Here is a 20,181-nt window from a genome sequence, read left to right on the forward strand (position 1 = left end):
CTAAGAATGATTCCAGTGTTGACCATCTGAAAGAAACAGTAGATTTAGAAACCATTTAATATACTTCCTGAATGTCACTATTGGTACAAAAAAAAGGGATGTGAATGGTTATTTTCTATCTTTATGAAAAATTAGCTTGAAACAAAAAGATTAAAACATAGAAATGCCTGTAATAGCAATGAATTGGATTCTATGTATAATCTATTTTGGTGTTATTTTTTAATTTAATTACAACAATACCAACATGCGCATATTGACTACGTGCCATATGATTTTAAGAGACTCTACTATAAATAATTAAGAAAAACTTCCTAATGACTCTATGGGCTAGGTGTCAACACTATTCCTATTTTAAAGAAGAGGATCCAATGAACAGAGAAAGTAAGTCACCCAGCTAGTGAGTATTTTCAGGGATAGGATGAGAAGGCGTGCAGTCTAACTGCTTCATCTCAGCTCTCCTGCATCATGGGGAGGTGTGATTAATTTGTATGTAAAGTCTGTCTTTGAAAGACTTTAAAAAAAGTGTTTAGTCTGGAAATAAAAACTATGTGCAGGAAAACAAAATATGTATAGTCTAAACAGAAATTGTTCTGTGATCCATAAAAGAAGAACAAGCAGTATAATGCGTCACTGAACATATTTTCCAATGCTTTTCCTAGTAAACTTGACCTAATGATCACCTTGCTTCTATATCCAAGCAAATCTCCACCTATTTATAGTGGGACCAACTTGGGTTTCTAACAAATGAAAAGTTTGTGCAGGAGAAAAGTTATAGGAGTTCAAAGAATCATGTATCGTTTTGTAGAGCTCTTGAGAGGTTGTCTGCAGGAAATACTTAAATGACAAGATAGAAGAAAAGAGAGCATTAAAACTATGTCATTTTGATTACTGCCTAGCAATTCCCACTACCACATTAAATTCCCATGTAAAGTTTTAGTAGTCTGTGGTTCATGAACTGCTGCACTCAGTGATTTTAATATTCTTTCTGTTCTGTGGAGTTTTCTTTAAGATGCCCTTAAGCATAGTTTTTAAAGAGACTTGTGTTAAATCAGGGAATACAAAGTCACCAATAAAGAAGGCTTTGGTAAGCATTTAGAGGAAGGGTAGAAGCACACACACCACACACACACACACACACACACACACACACACACACACACACAGTCTGTGCTCATTACATGAGTATGTGTGTGCTCCTCACACAAATATGAATTCATGTAGAATGTATAAAGAATGTATACTAGGCCCAAGGCTAAGTACTTTCAAGTACTTCTTATTCAGTTCTCACAAACCAATGACATAGATGCTATTACTGGTCTCATTTTACAGATGAAGAAACTGAGTTATGGAGAAATCATAGCCCAATGTCATAGCTAATGAGTGAACTTTGAATTCTGGTTTAATGACTTTTAACCAACATGATAAATGTCATTTCTATTACTTTGCAAACACCCTCGATATTGGCATGAATGGTTGCTATTCATATGTTTTAAATGCAGGTCTCTTCTTTTTCCTCTCAGTAGATTGAGATCCACCCCCTCCCATAACTGGCTCATTTTCTCTCCTCCCTTTTTCTTGAGACCCTCCCCTTTATTTTGACTTATCTTTATTTTAGATGAAGGCTTTGGTTGCATGTGTCCTTCCTATTAGACGTGCTCTCTAGGCAGTAACTAAGCCCAGCGGACTGGCTTTGCTTTCAGTTTAGAGAGACACAAGTTATGAGGCTCGATGGTGCAACTCTTTAACTAGGATTGCATTTTTGGCAAAAGAGGCAAAAACCTGCTGCCACTCTGAAGCCTTGCGCGACATTGAGAGACTCACAGGGCTACCACACCAGTTACCTCTGGCTCTCACCCAGCGTGGCCTCTTAAGAGTATAACAGCTAGGAAGGACATGTCTATAGAAGAAAATGTATATATGTAAACACTAAGGTTGACTTTTCCCTCTCTTATATTCATCAAATCTTCTTTACATAGGCCTGTATTTCTGAAGACTAACCATTTATTCAAGTCCTCATTTCAGTCAATCTGTAACTTATGTTATTATTCAATTGACATTTTTCATTATGTAGTATGATTTTTTTATAGATCTGTAATTGTGATGTCAATTGTGATTAAATTAGTTGTGCTTATCTGATGCATAAAAACTAATGGAAATACCCGATTTGGTCACAGTCAACTATTTTTGTTTATCTAAATGGCATATCCAAGGCCTATCAAAGTGAGGTTGGGGAAGTCAGTTCAGACTAAAACTTAATTCAGATTGTTATCTATCACTGTGCTTATTCATATAGGTATTATATTTGTGATATATTGAGGTGTTGATTTGTAAGTGTACCCATTTAAATAAATGACCATTTATTACAACCCTGATTAGTATGTTAAGGAGTCTGAGATATGGGAATGGCTGGCTTTCCTAAATCTGTCAGTCTGTGGGCTTAGCTCCGGGATCACCTTGCTGAAATGAAAGGTAACGTACACTCTGTAGTATTACTAACTGTCCGAGAGATGCGTGGCCTTGCCTATGCCATCCAAACAGGTTCACCAACTGTAAACTTCATGATGTAGCATCTTGAGCTTAATAAACATTTCTGAAAATATCTAGACATGGAGTTTTAACTCTACTTAAATAGCTGCAACTCCCAGTGGAGTAATTTTTCTACAAGCCACTTCCATACTCCCCACCAATCTGGCTTATTTCACTGGTGCCATTTTCAAAGAGGTTCTGTCTCCCTTATTTTAAAGCCTACCTGTCTCACTTATGCCTCTATTATCATGAAGTGTACAACATAGAGCTTGGTTGTAAAAGGAAACAAATGTTTCTACCACATTTAATGATGACCTGGATGGAGGAAAACTTGAACGTTAATTTTCAAAACTTGTTTTTGTTCTTGAAAAAACAAAAGTAAATTTCTCCCCCATCCCTGAATATGACTTAATAATCTCTCAATTGGAAAGACGTCCACAGTACCGCTACTAAATGGCCCTTGTATAAACAGAAATTTTACTGGGTTAGTTGACATTTCATGGTGAAAAAATATTTCAAAGTAAAATAGGCTATGGAAAACGGAAATTACTTTATAAAGTTAATAGTATACATACATTGTGGAAACATGAACCTCTGTTAAGCCCTGACTGAAGAAAACATGACTGCATCACACTAAATTTCTTAAGGATATCCCTAGATTTGAATAAAACATGTTCTTTTGTCAGTGCAGTTAAAGCCAGTATCAAACTGTTGGACATCTTATGAATATTTACCTTCACTCGTGACCCTGGGATATTTAGTCATACATCTGGTATTTAGTGCTGTAGAGGCCTAAATTTTCAGTCAGATGCTCAGACTAATAGATTTAGCTACTCTCCAGTGTCCTCCTGATTTAATCTCCTTTGTTCATGTTTATTCCTGCATTTTTGTTGTGCAGGAAACGGTTCCTTTGGCCCCAGGCCGTGACCTCGACTGGGATGAAGAGATGGCGCAAGCGCAGTCACACGACTGTGTCCCAGTGCTTTCCGAGCATCCACTGTATATTCTTTATACATCTGGGACAACAGGACTGCCCAAGGTATCTGCTCCCCTAGGGACACCTATTGATAGCAGCCAATTTCTCTTGCACTGAGAATATTTGATAACTGACTGAAAATGTTTGTAGACTGTACCTTGAGATTCAGACTTTGATATTTTATGTCTTCAAGAAAGATTGAGCTTAGATACAGAAAAATAGTAATTATATTTAATGTCAAATGCTTTGTATCAATTTATTCCCAAATCTTCACATGTATCAGCAATATACAGTTGCTTTAGTAAGTTATTAGAATGAATACTCGACCTAAGATCAGGTGGTTTAATAAAAGTTTATAAAAATACTTTTTAAATGAAATATTTTTATTTTTTAAATTGAGATAAAACTTTCATATAGTATAGGATGGATTTTGATCTAGGGGAATTCAATTCTTCATTATAGAGTCAAGTTTAAGAATTGGCCTGGACAGTTCGAACAACAGGCAATTTATCTGGAGTATTGAACGGTTTGATTTGCAGCATGGAAGACACTCAAGGATTTTTAAATCTGCTGTCCATGAAAGGTGTTTTGTAAAGCAAAGTCAAAAGCATTAGTATCTATGAAGGTGTTAGATAACAAACAAATTCTACTTTTGCCAGGTATATCCAAATAATACTCTTTCTTCATACAACTTCATAATGGCTTGCAAAATCACCTTCCTATTCATCCTTATTGGTGGGGGGCGGGGGTGATATTCACTGAATCATAGAACTTCAGTCGGTGGCCGTAGGCACTTTCACAGTCACTTGCCTCCTGGCAGTCAGTAGCCTGTTTATTAATATTAGATCTCCGTGGCATCAGAGTCTGAAAACATAATCTGTTAATCTTAAAACACGTTTTCTATTAGATTTAAAAAAGGAAAATTAGGACATTCCATATAATACTCACTTACTTCTGAAAAAGAAAACATTTAGTAGGAGAATGTATTCTGAGGACGGAGGCCATGTTTTATCACATTTAGTCTACCATCATGCGTTGCATGTAGTTGGTGCTCAATAAATGTTCTTTGGGTACAAAAATAAATGCATATACCTAAAGATATTTGTGTCAATGTAGAATCAAAGCCTTACAATTTTTTTAATAAGTCTGATCATCTGAAAAATAAATATTCCTTCATATTGAAGACTCTAAGCCTTGTTTAAGCAGTTCAAATGATCTGCTGGACGTAATCCTTACCCGCCACTTTTTGCAATTCTGCATTATGCACCAGCCACATGGAGTCTAACTGAAGTCTGACTGTAAAATAAAAGGAGACTCAGTGAGTTATAATCTAATATGAAAGTATCAACATGTGTAGAAACCTCTGATCTGAAAATATGGTATAACCTACCAACAACAAAAACAAAAACAAAAAACAATCACTTTAGTTCCTTAAAAGCCTGAAAGAATCATTTAAAAAGACTTGTGCCACCTCAAGATTTTAAATCACTTTGAAATTCACTGTGGCCTGGATGTGGACCTGTATGGAAGTAACAGGGGGGCCTGTCAGCAACTCAAAACCGACTCTGCCAGAAAGCAACTCAAAAATACTCTGTATAGTGAAAGTAATATTCAGAGTATTAAATCTGAAACAGTAGTGGTCCCAAGGAGGAAGGATCCTAGCTATTCCAGGCTTTCTCTGGAGCAAGAAGTTCTCCTCTGGATTCCTAGAAGCCTAGACTGAAAATCATTTGGAATTCCAGTCATTTTCAATTTCCTCCTAATGTACTTTCCTATCCTAAACATAATCTTTTTCAATAGATCAGAAACAGCTTTAATTGTGTGGAGATCTCTAATCACATTGAATTTAGCTCAATTCATCCTGTGCTAAAAGATAAACATGAGTAACACCATAGTCCCTTTAGCCTAGTGGGGTGGAGTATATATGAACAGAGGTAATGCAAGTAGACTGTGATCTTTGCTCTCAGAGGGCAACACTATTTGTGTCTCTTGAGGAAAAGATGAGATTGAGTGGTATCGGAAGGATTAAATTCAATAAATTCAGCAAATATTACTGAGCACCCAAAATCTAAGTCTTGCTTTATTTTTAGAAGTTTATATCCTATAGCTGGGACACAGACACCAAGCAAATAAAGAGCCATGTAATATGTGATAAGTGTTAGAAAGGAAAATAAAACAGGGTGAGGGGACTGCATGACAAGAAGAATCAAAGGTCTATCGGAGTGGCAGAGGAGAGCTTTGGATAAGATAACACTGAACACAACTTCTTCACAGAACACCACAGGAGCAGGGCATTCCAGGCAGGGGGTGTGTAAGGAAGATCCCAGGATGTCTTGTGCATATGCAAGTGAAGAAGAGAAATGGCTAAATATATAGGCAGGGGCCAAACTCTTAAAATGTAGCCAAGAAGTTTAGGTTGTATTCCTTCTGTAAGGGATGGAAGGCATTAATGCTTCTTAGGCAGGAAAGAAAAATAGGAAGGAAGGTAACCCTTGCAACATTTTGTTGGGAAGATACACAAATACATACAATGGAGGCAAGGAGATGAGTTTTCAGGCTGTTAAGTTTTAGGACTTTACTTAGGAACGAAAAACTTAAACGGGAGGAATCAGATTTGGTCCAAGGATAGGAATGAGGCAGAGGAGGAGTCCAAGACTTTGAATCTGATAATGTAGGAGGATTTTAAAAATATTTACTGAAATAGAAACATAGGATGGTTTAGGGATGGGGAAACAGAGTTTTGAACACTTTGAGTATGGTATGTCTCTGGGACATTGACATGGAGATTCCTAGCCAATAGTTGGAAGTGACGGTCTGGATCCAGAAAGTACGTCTGGGTTTGAAGATAGATCCTTGTACATCGTCAATGTAGAGGTCTGGTGTTTAAATCGTGGGAGTCAGTAGGTTTTCACCTAGTCTCGGACAGGCAGAACGGCAAAAGAAAATAGTCATGTCTCAAGGTCCCTCAGAAATTATTCCCCTCATCCCTCCAGTGGACTTCAGAATGTCAGTTGGATTGTAATTGTACAGTGCCAGCAAACCTTTATGCCACTTATTTATCTGCCGTAGACATATTAGTGTTTATCTCCTTATTTTCATAGCAGCATGTTCTCTGAGATCTTAGGATATATTCCATACATCTTTGAATCTACTATTTTCACTAACTTTAAAATCGGGCTATGGTAAATCCTCAGAATATTTGTTAAATGATCTCTTACCTCTCAGGTTAGCTTCCAGACTTCTCTTTATTTATAAGATTCTCACTTCATTTTTGGTAGTTATAATCAGGATTAATGTGATCTGAAATTTTAATAGGGGATTCCCAGAATGGAATTACAGGAAAGATGAGCACACATGTATTTATGAAGCATTTAAAAATGTTTCATGTCATTGTGTAATATATTTTCTTAATCTTTGATCTAAGGGAGGAAAAATAGTATGAGCACATAAAGATATTCTGTTTAAAAATGCTCATTTCTCAAAGGCACATACAAGACACACATGAGGCAATCTGTTCCTCAGTTAGAATTTGCAGATATATTTAGGGCACATTTGCATCTCTGCATCTGCCAATGCTGTCAGGTTGCCATGTGACAGGTTGATCTGTTAGCTGCTGCAGATATTCCAGCAACCACGACTGGGCTGCTTTGCATACATGTCTGTCTTGTCGTGGGCTTCTTTCCTGTTTGGTTTGGTGGCCAGTATTCAAGATACACAATAGAAGAATCCCTCACTGGATGGGGGGTCCTTTTGGAAGTGATGGTCATACTTATCTTCCAGCTTGGCATGAAGGGATGGTGATAACAGCACAACAAAAAAGTCCAGCACCAAAGGAGAACAGAGTGAAAGAAACCAAGGTCAAAGGATTGAGGGGAAGGCATGAGAGGGCCTTATGGGAAGTGAAATAAGTCAGACAGAGAAAGACAAATATCATGTGATTTCACTTCTGTGTGTAGACTCTAAAAACAAAGCAAAACAGAAACTGACTTACAGATACAGAGAACAATCTGATAACTGCCAGAGAGGATGAAGGTGGGAGATGGGCAAAATAGGGGAAGGGGATGAAAAGATGCAAACGTCCACTTACAAAATAACCAAAGCACAGGGATACAATGTACAGCTTAGGGAATATAGTTAATACTGTGTATCAGCTTCGTATGGTGGCTGATAGTGGCTAGGTTTATGGTAGTGATCACTTCCTAATGTATATAAATGCTGAATCATTATGTTGTACATCTGAAATTAGTATGATATTGTATGCCAATTATACTGCAATTAAAAAGAAAAGAAAAAGAAAGTCATGATTGGCATACAGGAAGGTAGTTATAAAGCCAGTTGTCCTGATGTGCATTTATATAACTTATGTCACCATTCTTACATGTTACGCAATGTTAATAGCCTAGAAAAAAAAAGAGAGTTAAATAATAAAAGCCCTGAACTACTTTTTATCAGTGGCACAATTCTCACAGATAAAGGCTGAACTTGCTATACCTTGCCCCTTATCTCACAGTTGTTCAGATCAATAAAAAATTACGCTGCTACTAAAATACCCTTGGTAGAGTTGGCTTCACAGTCATCTGAAACCCTATAGCAAGAGATTTTATGTTTGATGAAATATCTCAAATGGAACAATTCTGTTTCAACTAATGTGACTGACTAAGTTCTATTAAGGGTTTATCCTGGCCAAAGAAGAGTGTTTAAAAAGAGAATTATATTTTTTGCACCTGTGCTTATTCATTCGACTCATTTAATCAATCAGCAACTGTATTAAGTACCTTTTCCATGACAGACACTGTGCTGAAGGTACAAAGGCATTCTTCTCCCAGCACTCAGAGTGGTGGGGGAAACACAGCAGGAAGTTGGGGTCAGTGTTGAAGGATATTTGCAGGCCCTGGGGCCCCGGAAGAAGATGGGAGAGACATTTAACGCCAACTGTGGGACTGGGGACAGCTTCCAGAAGACCTGGTGCACCCACAAGGTGGTTACTTGTGTGATGAAGTGGGAGCTAAGCAGGTTCAGAAAAGGGGTGGGGTGGTGGCTTATCCAGAAAGAGGGGGTATCATCTGTAAAGCCACTCTAAGAGCAAGAATATTGTCAATGTGTTGAATTTTTTTACTCATCAGCCACCATAGCTTTTATTTCTCAGACTCCAACCATTTCTTCTCTTCAGGTAAAATATTTCCCCCTTCTTCTTGCTTTGTTTATTTCTCAGTTTATCAGGCTGAATTGAAATATATATATATAAATATATATATATATTGCTATATATAATATATATATATACACATATAGACACAAACATACACAAGCATATGCATGTATAAACACATACAGACATTTACATATGTGTGTGTAAATAAATATATATCTCAATTATGAAGATATGTGTATTTGGCTTATATAAGCTTCTCTGACTGAGTAGGGTGACAGAGGGGCTCAACTGAGGAAGTATGAAGTTTTGTTGCATACTCCAAACTTTTGAGATTTGCCTTTCAGATTTTTATAAATTAAAAATATTTTAGGATAAAGCATCACAAACTCTTAACCTAGCTACACACTTCAGGCTCCCTTCCTCTTGCATTACAACCTGTATTGTTCCAACTGTATTTTTCTTAAGTTGCGGCAGCCAAAACTTCTTCACATTTGACACTGTCATATTTTCTGTTTTACCTTAATGGCCCCATTTGTGATATTTTGTGGTTTTCTTTGTCTTCAAAGGCAGTTTATTAGGCTGGAAATGATAGTCATTTGTGGTGCTTTTATGGTCCCATTTCTGGGTGATTCATAATCAGTCTTTAGTTTTACTTGTATGGATTGAATTTTTTTTAAATGCCCATATACATTAAAGTATGGTTTTTGTTGCTGCTTGTTTTTTAATGGGCACCTTCACGTTGACTCTTCTCCCATTTCTGAGGTAGAATTCATTTTTATGTCTTTATTTGGGGCATGGAGTGTCATTCCCATCTTTCAAGTTCTTCAGAAAACTTTAAGCATTATGGCTGATCCCACAAAAACCAGAACAGTATCCTGGCAGGTTATAGGGCTTTTCCGAGAATATGTTAGGTCATCTATTGTCTTTACTTTCAAGGCAGATAGAGTATAAGTGCACGAAGAAAGCAATGACAGAGATGCAAAGAGTACAATGCAACGTTGTGTGTGTTTTAGGGTTAAGCGTTGATGCTGAGTAAGTATTTTACCTCATTCTCAAGATTTCAAATATATCTTAAAATACATTTTTAGTTTTTGATTATTTCTGCATACTTAGAATAGAATGCTTTTTTTTAGCATGGTTTATCTTTTTTCAGAGGCTGAACAAAGTTTCTCTTGCATTTTAATTAGCATTACCTGGAAAACATGATTATTACAAATTTTTAAAATGTTCTATCACTTTATTTTTAGTCACATACTAATATTAAAGAAACGCTCTTTGAATTTAATATTTCAATCTTTTTTAACATTCAAGCTTCTTGTAAAAAGGTCTACATGGTGAACCTGAAATTATGTAGTCAATTTTTCTACACCGTAACAAATACTCAGAAAAGTGACAACCATCATCAGAATATTTCGGGGGCCAAAATGAATTTCAATCATGGCTGTAGATTAATGCATGGTAAAATGATGCTTGACAGAAATTTTTTAAACTGTGGATATCAAAGGCCAGTGAAAAACAGGCCTTTGGCTTTTCTGTCTCTGGTCAACATTTAAATTGTTTCTAATGAGAATCTTTCATGGTAGCCTCTAATTATTTTGACGTTTCTGCCTTTTGGGTGGTATTGGTGCCGGGGAAAATAAAACAATAATTGCCAGAACTAAGGAAATGATTTTGTTAATCAGATTAAATTTTCATATCTCTATGATTTGAAAATTATGTATATTACATGTATATTTAACTAAATATATATAACATATTTAAATATATAAAATAAACTTTTTAATTATGTATATATAAACCTTTATCATTTCAAGTGCTTTTTCATACATGGCTCATTAATTTTTATTATTTTATTTATTTATTATTTAATCCTATTTTTTAATGTTGGTATCATAAATATACAATTACATGAGCAACATTGTGGTTACTAGATTCCCCCCATTATCAAGTCCCCACCACATACCCCATTACAGTCACTGTCCATCAGTATAGTAAGATGCTATAAAATTACTACATGACTTCTCTGTGCTATACTGCCTTCTCCATTCCCACCTGCTACATTATGTGTGCTAATCCTAATGCCCCTTATTCCTCTTCTCCCTCCCTTCCCATCCCCCAGTCCCTTTCCCTTTGGCAACTGTTAGTCCATTCGTGGGTTCTGTGAGTCTGCTGCTGTTTTGTTCCTTCAGTTTTTGCTTTGTTCTTATACTCCACATATGAGTGAAATCATTTGGTACTTGTCTTTCTCCATCTGCCTTATTTCACTGAGCATAATATGCTGTAAATCCATCCATGCTGTTGCAAACAGTAGGATTTCTTTTCTTCTTATGGCTGAATAATATTCCATTCTGTGTATGTACCACCTCTTCTTTATCTTTACTTCTACCGATGGACACTTAGGTTGCTTTCATTTCGTGGCTATTGTAAATTGTGCTCGATAAACATAGGGGTGCATATGTCTTTTTGAATCTGAGAAGTTGTATTCTTTGGGTAAATTCCAGGAGTGGAATTCCTGGGTCAAATGGTATTTCTATTTTTAGTTTTTTGAGGAACCTCCATACTGCTTTCCTCAATGGTTGATGAACTAGTTTAAATTCCCACCAGCAGTGTAGGAGGGTTCCCCTTTCTCCGCATCCTTGCCAGCATTTGTTGTTCCTATTCTTTTCTATGTTGGCCATCCTAACTGGCATGAGGTGATATCTCATTGTGGTTTTAATTTGCATTTCCCTGATAATTAGCGATGTGGAGCATCTTTTGATGTGCCTGTTGGGCATCTGAATTTCTTCTTTGGAGAATTGTCTGTTCATATCATCTGCCCATTTTTTAATAGGGTTATTTGATTTTTGGGTGTTGAGGTATATGAGTTCTTTATATATTTTGGATGTTAACCCCTTGTCAGATATGTCATTTACAAATATATTCTCCCATACTGTAGGATCCCTTTTTGTTCTCTTGATGGTGTGATTTGCCATACAGAAGCTGTTTAGTTTGATGTAGTACCTTGTGTTCATTTTTGCTTTTGTTTCCCTTGCTCAAGGAGATGCGTTCAGAAAGAAGTTGCTCGTTTATAATCAGGAGATTTTTGCCTATGTTATCTTCTAAGAGTTTAATGGTTTCTTTACTTACATTCAGGTGTTTGATGCATTTTGAGTTTACTTTTGTGTATGGGGTTAAACAATAATCCAGTTTCATTCTCTTGCATGTAACTGTCCAGTTTTGCCAACATCAGCTGTTGAAGAGGCTGTCATTTCCCCATTTTATGTCCATAGCTGCTTTATTGTATATTAATTGACCATATATGATTGAGTTTATATTTGGGCTTTCTAGTCTGTTCCATTGGTCTATGGGTCTGTTCTTGTGCCAGTACCAAATTGTCTTGATTACTGTGGCTTTGTAGTAGAGCTTGAAGTGGGGGAGCATAATTCCCCAGCTTTCTTCTTCCTTCTCAGAATTGCTTTGGCTATTTGGGGTCTTTTGTGGTTCCATATGAATTTTAGAAGGATTTGCTCTAGTTCATTGAAGAATGCTGTTGGTATTTTGATAGGAATTCCATTGAATCTGTACATTGCTTTAGGCAGTTTGGCCATTTTGACAATATTAATTCTTCCTATACACAAGCACAGGATGTGTTTCCATTTATTGGTATCTTCTTTAATTTTTCTCATGAGTGTCTTGTAGTTTTCCACGTACAGGTCTTTCACTTCCTTGGTTAGGTTTTCTCCTAGGTATTTTATTCTTTTTGATGCAATTGTGAATGGAATTTTTTTCCCTGAATTCTCTTTCTGCTAGTTCATTGTTAGTGTTAGGAATGCCACAGATTTATGTGTATTAATTTTGTGTTCTGCAACTTTGCTGAATTCAGATATTAGATCTAGTGGTTTTGGAGTGGATTCTCTAGGGTTTTTATGTATAATATCATGTCAGCTGCAAACAGTGACAGTTTGGCTCCTTCTTTACCAATATGGATGCTTTCTATTGCTTAATTTTGTCTGACTGCCATGGTAAGGACCTCTCGAACTAAGCTGAATAAAAGTGGGGAGAGTGGGCATCCTTGTCTTGTTCCTGATCTTAATGGAAAGGCTTTCAGCTTCTCACTGTTAAGTATGATGTTGGCTGTGGGTTTTTCATATATGGCCTTTATTATGTAGAGGTACTTGCCCTCTATACCCATTTTATTGAGAGTTTTTATCATCAATGGATGTTGAATTTTGTTGAATGCTTTTTCAGCATCTGTGGAGATGATCATGTGGTTTTCATCCTTCTTTTGGTTGATGTGGTGGATGATGCTGATGGATTTTTGAATGTTGTATCATCCTGCATCCCTGGAATAAATCCTTCTTGATCATGGTGGGTGATCTTTTTGATATATTTTTGTCTTTGGTTTGCTAAAATTTTGTTGAGTATTTTTGCATTTATGGTCATCAGGGATATTGGTAATTTTCCTTTTTTGTGGTGTCTTTGCCTGGTTTTGGTATAGGGTGATGCTGTCCTCATAGTATGAGTTTGGAAGTATTCCTTCTTCTACATTTTGGAAAACTTTAAGGAGGATGGATATTACGTCTTCACTAAATGTTTGATAAATTTCAGTGGTGAACTCATCTGGTCCAGGGATTTTTTGCTTCAGTAGTTTTTGGATTATCAATTCAATTTCGTTGCTGGTAATTGGTCTGTTCAGATTTTCTGTTTCCTCCTGGGCCATCCCTGGAAGGTTGTGTTTTTCTAGAAAGTTGTCCATTTTTTCTAAATTGTCCAGTTTGTTAGCATATAACTTTTCATAGTATTCTCTAATAATTCTTTGTATTTCTGCGGTGTCCATCGTGATTTTTCCTTTCTCATTTCTGATTCTGTTTATGTGTTGACTCTCTTTTTTTCTTGATAAGTCAGGCTAGGGGTTTATCTATTTTGTTTATCTTCTCAAAAAACCAGCTCTTGCTTTCCTTGATTCTTTATATTGTTTTATTCTTCTCAATTTTATTTATTTCTGCTCTAATCTTTGTTATGTCCCTCCCTCTACTGACTTTGGGCATCATTTGTTGTTCTTTTTCTAGTTTCATTAATTGACTTCAGACCATTCACATGGGATTTTTCTTCTTTCCCAAGATAGTCCTGTATTGCAATATGCTTCCTTCTTTGCATGGCCTTTGCTGCACCCCACAGATTTTGCGGTGTTGAATTATAGTTTTCTTTGTCTCCATATGTTGCTTGATCTCTGTTTTTATTTGGTTATAGATTTGTTGATTATTTAGGAGCAGGGTGTTAATCCTCCATGTATTTGTGGGCTTTTTAGTTTTCTTTGTGTAATTTGTTTCTAGTTTCATACCTTTGTGATCTGAGAAGCTGGTTGGTACAATTTCAATATTTTTTAATTTACTGAGGCTCTTTTTGTGGCCTACTATATAATCTATTCTTCAAAATGTTCCATGTGCACTTAAGAAGAATGTGTATCCTGTTGCTTTTGGATGGAGTGTTCTGTAGATGTCCATTAGGTCCATGTGTTCTAATATGTTGTTCTGTATCTCTGTCTCTTTACTTGTTTTCTGTCTGGTTGATCTATCCTTTGAAGTGAGTGTTATATTGAAGTCTCCTAAAATGAATGCATTGCATTCTATTTCCTCCTTTAATTCTGTTACTATTTGTTTTACATATGTAGGTGATCCTGTGTTGTGTGCATAGATATTGATAATAGTTATTTCCTCTTGTTTGACTGACCCCTTTATCATTAAGTAATGTCCTTCTTTGTCTCCTGTTACTTTCTTTGTTTTGAAGTCTATTTTGTCTGATACAAGTACTGCAACTCATGCTGTTTTCTCCCTACTAGTTGCATGAAGTATCTTTTTCCATCCCTTTACTTTCAGTCTGTGTATGTCTTTGGGTTTGAAGTGAATCTCTTGTAGGTAGCATATAGATGGGTCTTTTTTTTTTTCATCCATTCAGTGACTCTATGTCTTTTGATTGGTGCATTCATACCATTTACATTTAGGGTGATTATTGATTGGTATGTACTTACTGCCACTGCAAGCTTTAGATTACAGGTTACCAAAGGTTCAAGGGTAATTCCCTTACTATCTAACCATCTAGTTTAACTCACTTAGTATGCTATTACAAACAAAACCTAAAGGTTTTGTCTTTTTTTCCCTCCTTTTTCTTCCTCCACCATTCTTTATATATTAGGTGTCATATTCTGTACTCTTTATGTATCTCTTGATTGACTTTGGGTGTAATTGATTTGATTTTGCATCTGCTTAGTAATTAATTGTTCTACTTTGCTGTGTTTTTTTTTTCCCCTGGTGACAGCTATTTAGCCTTAGGAATACTTCCATCTATAGCAGTTCCTCCATAATTCCCTATAGAGGTGGTTTGTGGGAGGTAACTTCTCTCAGCTTTTGCTTATCTGAAAATTGTTTAATCCCTTATTCAAATTTAAATGATAATCTAGCTGCATAGAGTATTCTTGGTTGATGGCCCTTCTTTTTCATTGTATTAAATACATCATGGCACTCCCTTCTGGCCTATAAGGTTTATGTTGAGAAATCTGATGATAGCCTGGTGTATTTTCCTTTGTATGTGATCTTTTTTCTCTCTCTAGCTGCTTTTAAAAGTCTGTCTTTATCCTTGATCTTTGCCATTTTAAGTATTGATGTCTTGATGTTGTCTTCCTTGGGTCCCTTGTGTTGGGAGATCTGTGCCCCTCCATGGCCTGAGAGACTATTTCTTTCCCCAGATTGGGGAAGTTTTCAGCAATTACCTCCTCAATGAGACTTTCTATCCCTTTCTCTCTCTCTTCTTCTTCTGGTATCCCTTTAATGCAAATATTGTTCCATTTGGATTGGTCACACAGTTCTCTCAATATTCTTTCTTTTTTAGAGATCCTTTTTCCTCTCTGCCTCAACTTCCTTGTATTCCTCTTCTCTAATTTCTATTCCATGTATTGTCTCTTCTACTGCATCTAATCTGCTTTTAAATCCCTCTGTTGTATGTTTCATTTCAGATATGGGATTTCTTAATGATTGAATCTCCATCTTAAATTCATTCCTGAGTTCTTGAATATTTTTCTTTACCTTCATGAGGATGTTTATGATTTTTATTTTGAACTCTCTTTCAGGAAGATTGGTGAGTTCAGTTTCACTCAGCCCTTTTTCTGGGGTTTGTGAGATTTTAGGCTGAACCAGGTTCCTTTGATGTTTCATATTTCTGTGTGGCGCCCTCTAGTGCCCAGAAGCTCTAGTCTCTGGAGCTGCTCAGCCAGTGGAGTGAGGTTGGGGGTCACAGGGGAGTGGTGCTGGTGCCTGGGGGGAGGAAAGAGCTATTTCCTGCTTTCCAGCTGCAGTGCCTGTCTCCTGGGTCAGAGCCAGTGGGCCGAGCTCACAGGTGTAAACCTCTGTGCTTTGCATCTCTAGCTATTGTAGGCAGAACCTCTCTCTGGTTGGCCTGACGCCAGTGCAGTGACCGCTGGTTTGCCAGCCGGTGGTGGCAGGCCAGGAGGAAGGCGCAGGTGGTTGTGTGTCACAGTGCAGGACCTCGGAGCTCAGTTGCCAGCTAGGGGGATGGAGCGCCGAAGCTCCTCAAAGTTCCCAAAGTGCTGGGCAGAGTGGGCCCAGACAACCCCGACCACCTATCCATTCTCCCAAGCAGCAAGCTCTGTGCAAACCCCGCCCCTTCAGCAGCCCTCACCCTGCTAGGAAGCCTCTCAGACCACCCACCTTTCCTTTGTCCCAGAGCGGCCAGATGTGGATCCCCGTCCTCCACAAATGGCCGGAATCTCAGTCTCTCAAGCACTGCACCTGTCTGAGCTTCCCCAACCCCTCCAACCTCCAGAGCACCACACAATGTAGGTTTGTGCTTCAAAGCAGATCTCCAGGGCTGGGTGTTCAGCAGTCCTAGGCTTCCACGCCCTCCCTGCTCCATTTCTCTTCCTCCCACTGGTGAGCTGGGGTTGGGGAAGGGCTTGGGTCCCCCTGGATCAAAGGTTTGGTACATTACCCTGTTTCGTGAGGTCTGCTCTATCCTCCAGGTGTATGCAGTCTGGTGCAGCCTTCTTTGCTGTTGCTGTTTTAGGATTAGTTGTATTAAGTATATTTTCATAGTATATGTGATTTTGGGAGGAGTTCTCTGTCTCACCTCTCATGCTGCCATCTTGAATCGATCCCACATGGAGATCTGCTTTAGAGCCACAAACATGGCTCTATTTTAAGTGTTAACTTTGTGGGCTCAAATGGATTTAAGTATCCACCATTTTACAGACAAAGCATTATTGGTAAATATCCTTTAAAGAAGTGAGAGTTAAATATAAACTCGATGGCCTTTCCTTTACATTCTCTTCTTAGTCTTCCAAATGAACTATGGCTCATTTATGTTTTTCCTAAAACTTTTACATCTTTTTCTCACTTCCAGTTGACTCACCTTACTGTCTGGACCATACAGCCCCCATATTTACCCACGTTTAATATTTAGAGTTATTGATGAGAAATGAGCTCTAACTGCAGGGACAGGTAGGTGGAGAGAAAATTATGAGACATCTAGGTGAAATGAGTACTGACCTTAATTATCAGCATATATCACTAGCATATTGTGTATGATATGCTACTCATATCATACAATCAACTCAAAAAACCAAATCATTATACTCTAAGTATGCAAAATTAATCAGAAACTAAAAATGGCATTTTAGAATATATTTGAAATCTTGAGTATGAGGTTAAGAATACCTCATTTTTCCTCTTTTACAAAAGGAATAAAAATTTTTTAGGAAAGGTTGTAATTTTGAATTAATCAAGGTGTTGAACCACAGGATAAGACCTTCTGAATAGAACAAATTAAGTTGTAAAGTGCAGGGAAGGTATTACAGAATCTACTGAGAAGAGCTGCTGAGCTGACACGTGTGAAAGCCCCTGGCAGGGGGCTTGGGATTTCTGATACTCCCAAGGTGATCAAGAGGACCAGCTGCGTGCTAACCATGTCACACAACCTGGGAACTAGCTGTCAAATGTCAACGAAGCTGCATGTGATATTTGCTGAGACCAGGTGTCACTGCTGGTAGATAAAATGTGTTCCACAGCTTGATAACTATGTTTTATTAGGGGTACCTGAAGAGAACAGTGATTTTAGTAACTAATGGGAAGTCAGTTTCTTTTTCATTCCTCTGATTCATTCACGTGTATGAAAGCTGCAAAGCTATGCCAGAAAAGTCCAACTTTAAAGCACACTTATTAATTAGGGCCATGTTTGCCTTTAAGTAAAATCATTACATTCTGCATAGAGCAATGATAATTGTTCTACCAAAAAATGCTTCAAAATACATGTGAGTGAAATAAAACTTGTACTTCTTTCATCAAGCATTCACCTGCTTATTCTGAATATTCAATGGTTCAGTCTTTTTGAGCCAATGATATTTAATGTCTATAATGAAGCAATAAAAAATTATTAAATTCATCATCACTTCTTATTTGTGGTGACTCTTGTGCCCAGTTTCCAAATATCAAGCTTGGATTAAAGTTGAATATGTTGTAAATAGCTGCTAGAAATGGATTCATTTTCAGCTGTAGTACTATAATGTATCAACCCTTTCTTTTAGCCAAAATGTAATTTAAGGCAGTCTGTAGGTCTTTGATCCTACTTTTCAGGACTAATTTCTCAGAGTTCCAGAGTTCTTCATTAAAGAATTGCTCATCTCTAACACTGTGTTAGCATGATTCCCTGTGTAGATTTGTAATAAGGCTCCAGTTAGAATATGACTTTGTTACCTCTGAGAATCTTATTATGATTTAAGGAAATTAAAGAATACACATCCTTATGTTAGTATATACACAGTTACCTTTGACATTTCTGTGACTTAAGTTTGAGAATTTCCATTTTTGTTTCAGAAATATGTCTGAAAACATAATATTATTTCAGGTTACCACTGGGAAGAACATTTTACTGCATGTGATTCTGTGAAATCGGGTTTTCTTTAGAAGGTCAAAAATCATCTGTGAGAATGGATTCTACAAATGGACTGATATGAACTAATCATTCTGTGTTTATTCTTGGAGGAGCCAAAGAAATAATGATTCAAACACAATTATATGAAAGCCAAAGTAATTTGCAGCCTATGGAATATAAAATACTTTCAATAGGAGTTTTTCAGGTGGGCAGGATGAATACAGAGGATCTTTTAGCACATTGTTTATTGATTTATTCTTTCTCCCTTTTAGGGTGTGGTTAGACCCACTGGGGGATACGCTGTAATGCTAAACTGGACAATGTCCTCTGTATATGGACTTAAACCTGGAGAGGTAAGCATGGTTATAAATTCACATTACATGACATTCCTCTGATTCAAATATATGTATTTCAATGTCTTCTTGTATTTTTAGGTATGGTGGGCAGCTTCTGACTTAGGCTGGGTTGTTGGACATTCCTATATCTGTTATGGACCTCTTCTACATGGGAACACAACTGTTTTATATGAGGTAATAGAATAAAATCAATACCACTTGTAGATAGCATGTACTTTACTGAAACTTTTTGAGTAGTAGTTCCAAGTGGGGACAGAAAAATTTGGATGGGGACAGGGGACACATGTATATCATCTTCCAGTTAAGAATATGATTTCAAAAAAGAAAGGAATATAAGGAAAACAATAGCCACTTATTTAAATTGTGTAGAACAAAGCCAGTAAAACTTAAGCTCTGAAAAAATAATACTAACAAGCTTGATGTCTATCCATAATAGGTTCCTAAAAAGTATTATACCAAAGTCCTTGTAATACAGCAAATATTTTTATTAAAATAACCATTTCCCTTGAAGTAAAAAAAAAATAAGCCTCGACACTAAATACTTACAATGAATTTTGATATTAGTAACATAAATATGGCAGAACCAAAGTTGCCATTCTAAGTATTTATAAATATTAGGCTGCCTTTGGAACTGAAGTGCATACTATTTTGTGCATTTACCATTGGCATTTTATGATTTCTCAAGTTTATTTAAAACATGATTCTAACCTGCAAAAGGGCCTCAGTTATTTGTCTTTATCTTGGAATGATGTACTCAAGAAGATTGTAGATGCTCTATAAATATTTGTTGTGCCAGTGAGTGAATGAAGTAAGCTACATTTTAAAATCTCTTCTCTGCACTCTGGTTTCCTTTCTATAATTTGTAAACATCCACAGTTCTTTCTGATCACAAAACAAAGCCTTTTAGATGTTTGCCTGCTTCTAGCTATCCATTTTTACTTTCTTCTCCACTAAGCTCTTTGAAAAAATACCCAATGCGTGTGGTCTGAACTTCATACTCTCCCAGTTACTCTTTATCCCACTGTTGTCTGATTTCTGTCCGCATTGCTTCAGAGACGCTGCAGTAGCAGAAGTCAACAGTGACTTCACAAGGGACAAAGTCAAAGGGCCTTCGTCAATTTGATTTTATTTTTACTTGCTCTGTGGCATCAACCCTGCTAACTGTTTTCTGCAAGTAATTCTCTTCTCTTGAGCTCCCTGCCCTTTTGCCTCTGTTCAGGCTGTTTCTGGCAAGACTTTCCCTCTGTCTTCCT

At 37.0% G+C, this 20,181-nt stretch overlaps 1 protein-coding gene across 4 annotated transcripts in view; it reads left to right on the top strand.

Moving 5' to 3' along the window:
- ACSS3 (acyl-CoA synthetase short chain family member 3) overlaps positions 1-20,181 on the top strand; it is a 166,424-nt gene that overhangs the window by 47,946 nt on the left and 98,297 nt on the right. For all 4 annotated transcript variants that reach the window (XM_036912371.2, XM_036912372.2, XM_036912373.2 and 1 more), the window contains 3 exons: positions 3,425-3,565; positions 18,845-18,925; positions 19,007-19,102. In XM_036912371.2, coding sequence (XP_036768266.1) covers positions 3,425-3,565; positions 18,845-18,925; positions 19,007-19,102 — 318 coding nt within the window. The remainder of the gene's footprint in view (positions 1-3,424; positions 3,566-18,844; positions 18,926-19,006; positions 19,103-20,181) is intronic.

Source organism: Manis pentadactyla, chromosome 10, assembly GCF_030020395.1.
Source record: "Manis pentadactyla isolate mManPen7 chromosome 10, mManPen7.hap1, whole genome shotgun sequence".
In the NCBI taxonomy this organism is placed as follows: domain Eukaryota; kingdom Metazoa; phylum Chordata; class Mammalia; order Pholidota; family Manidae; genus Manis; species Manis pentadactyla.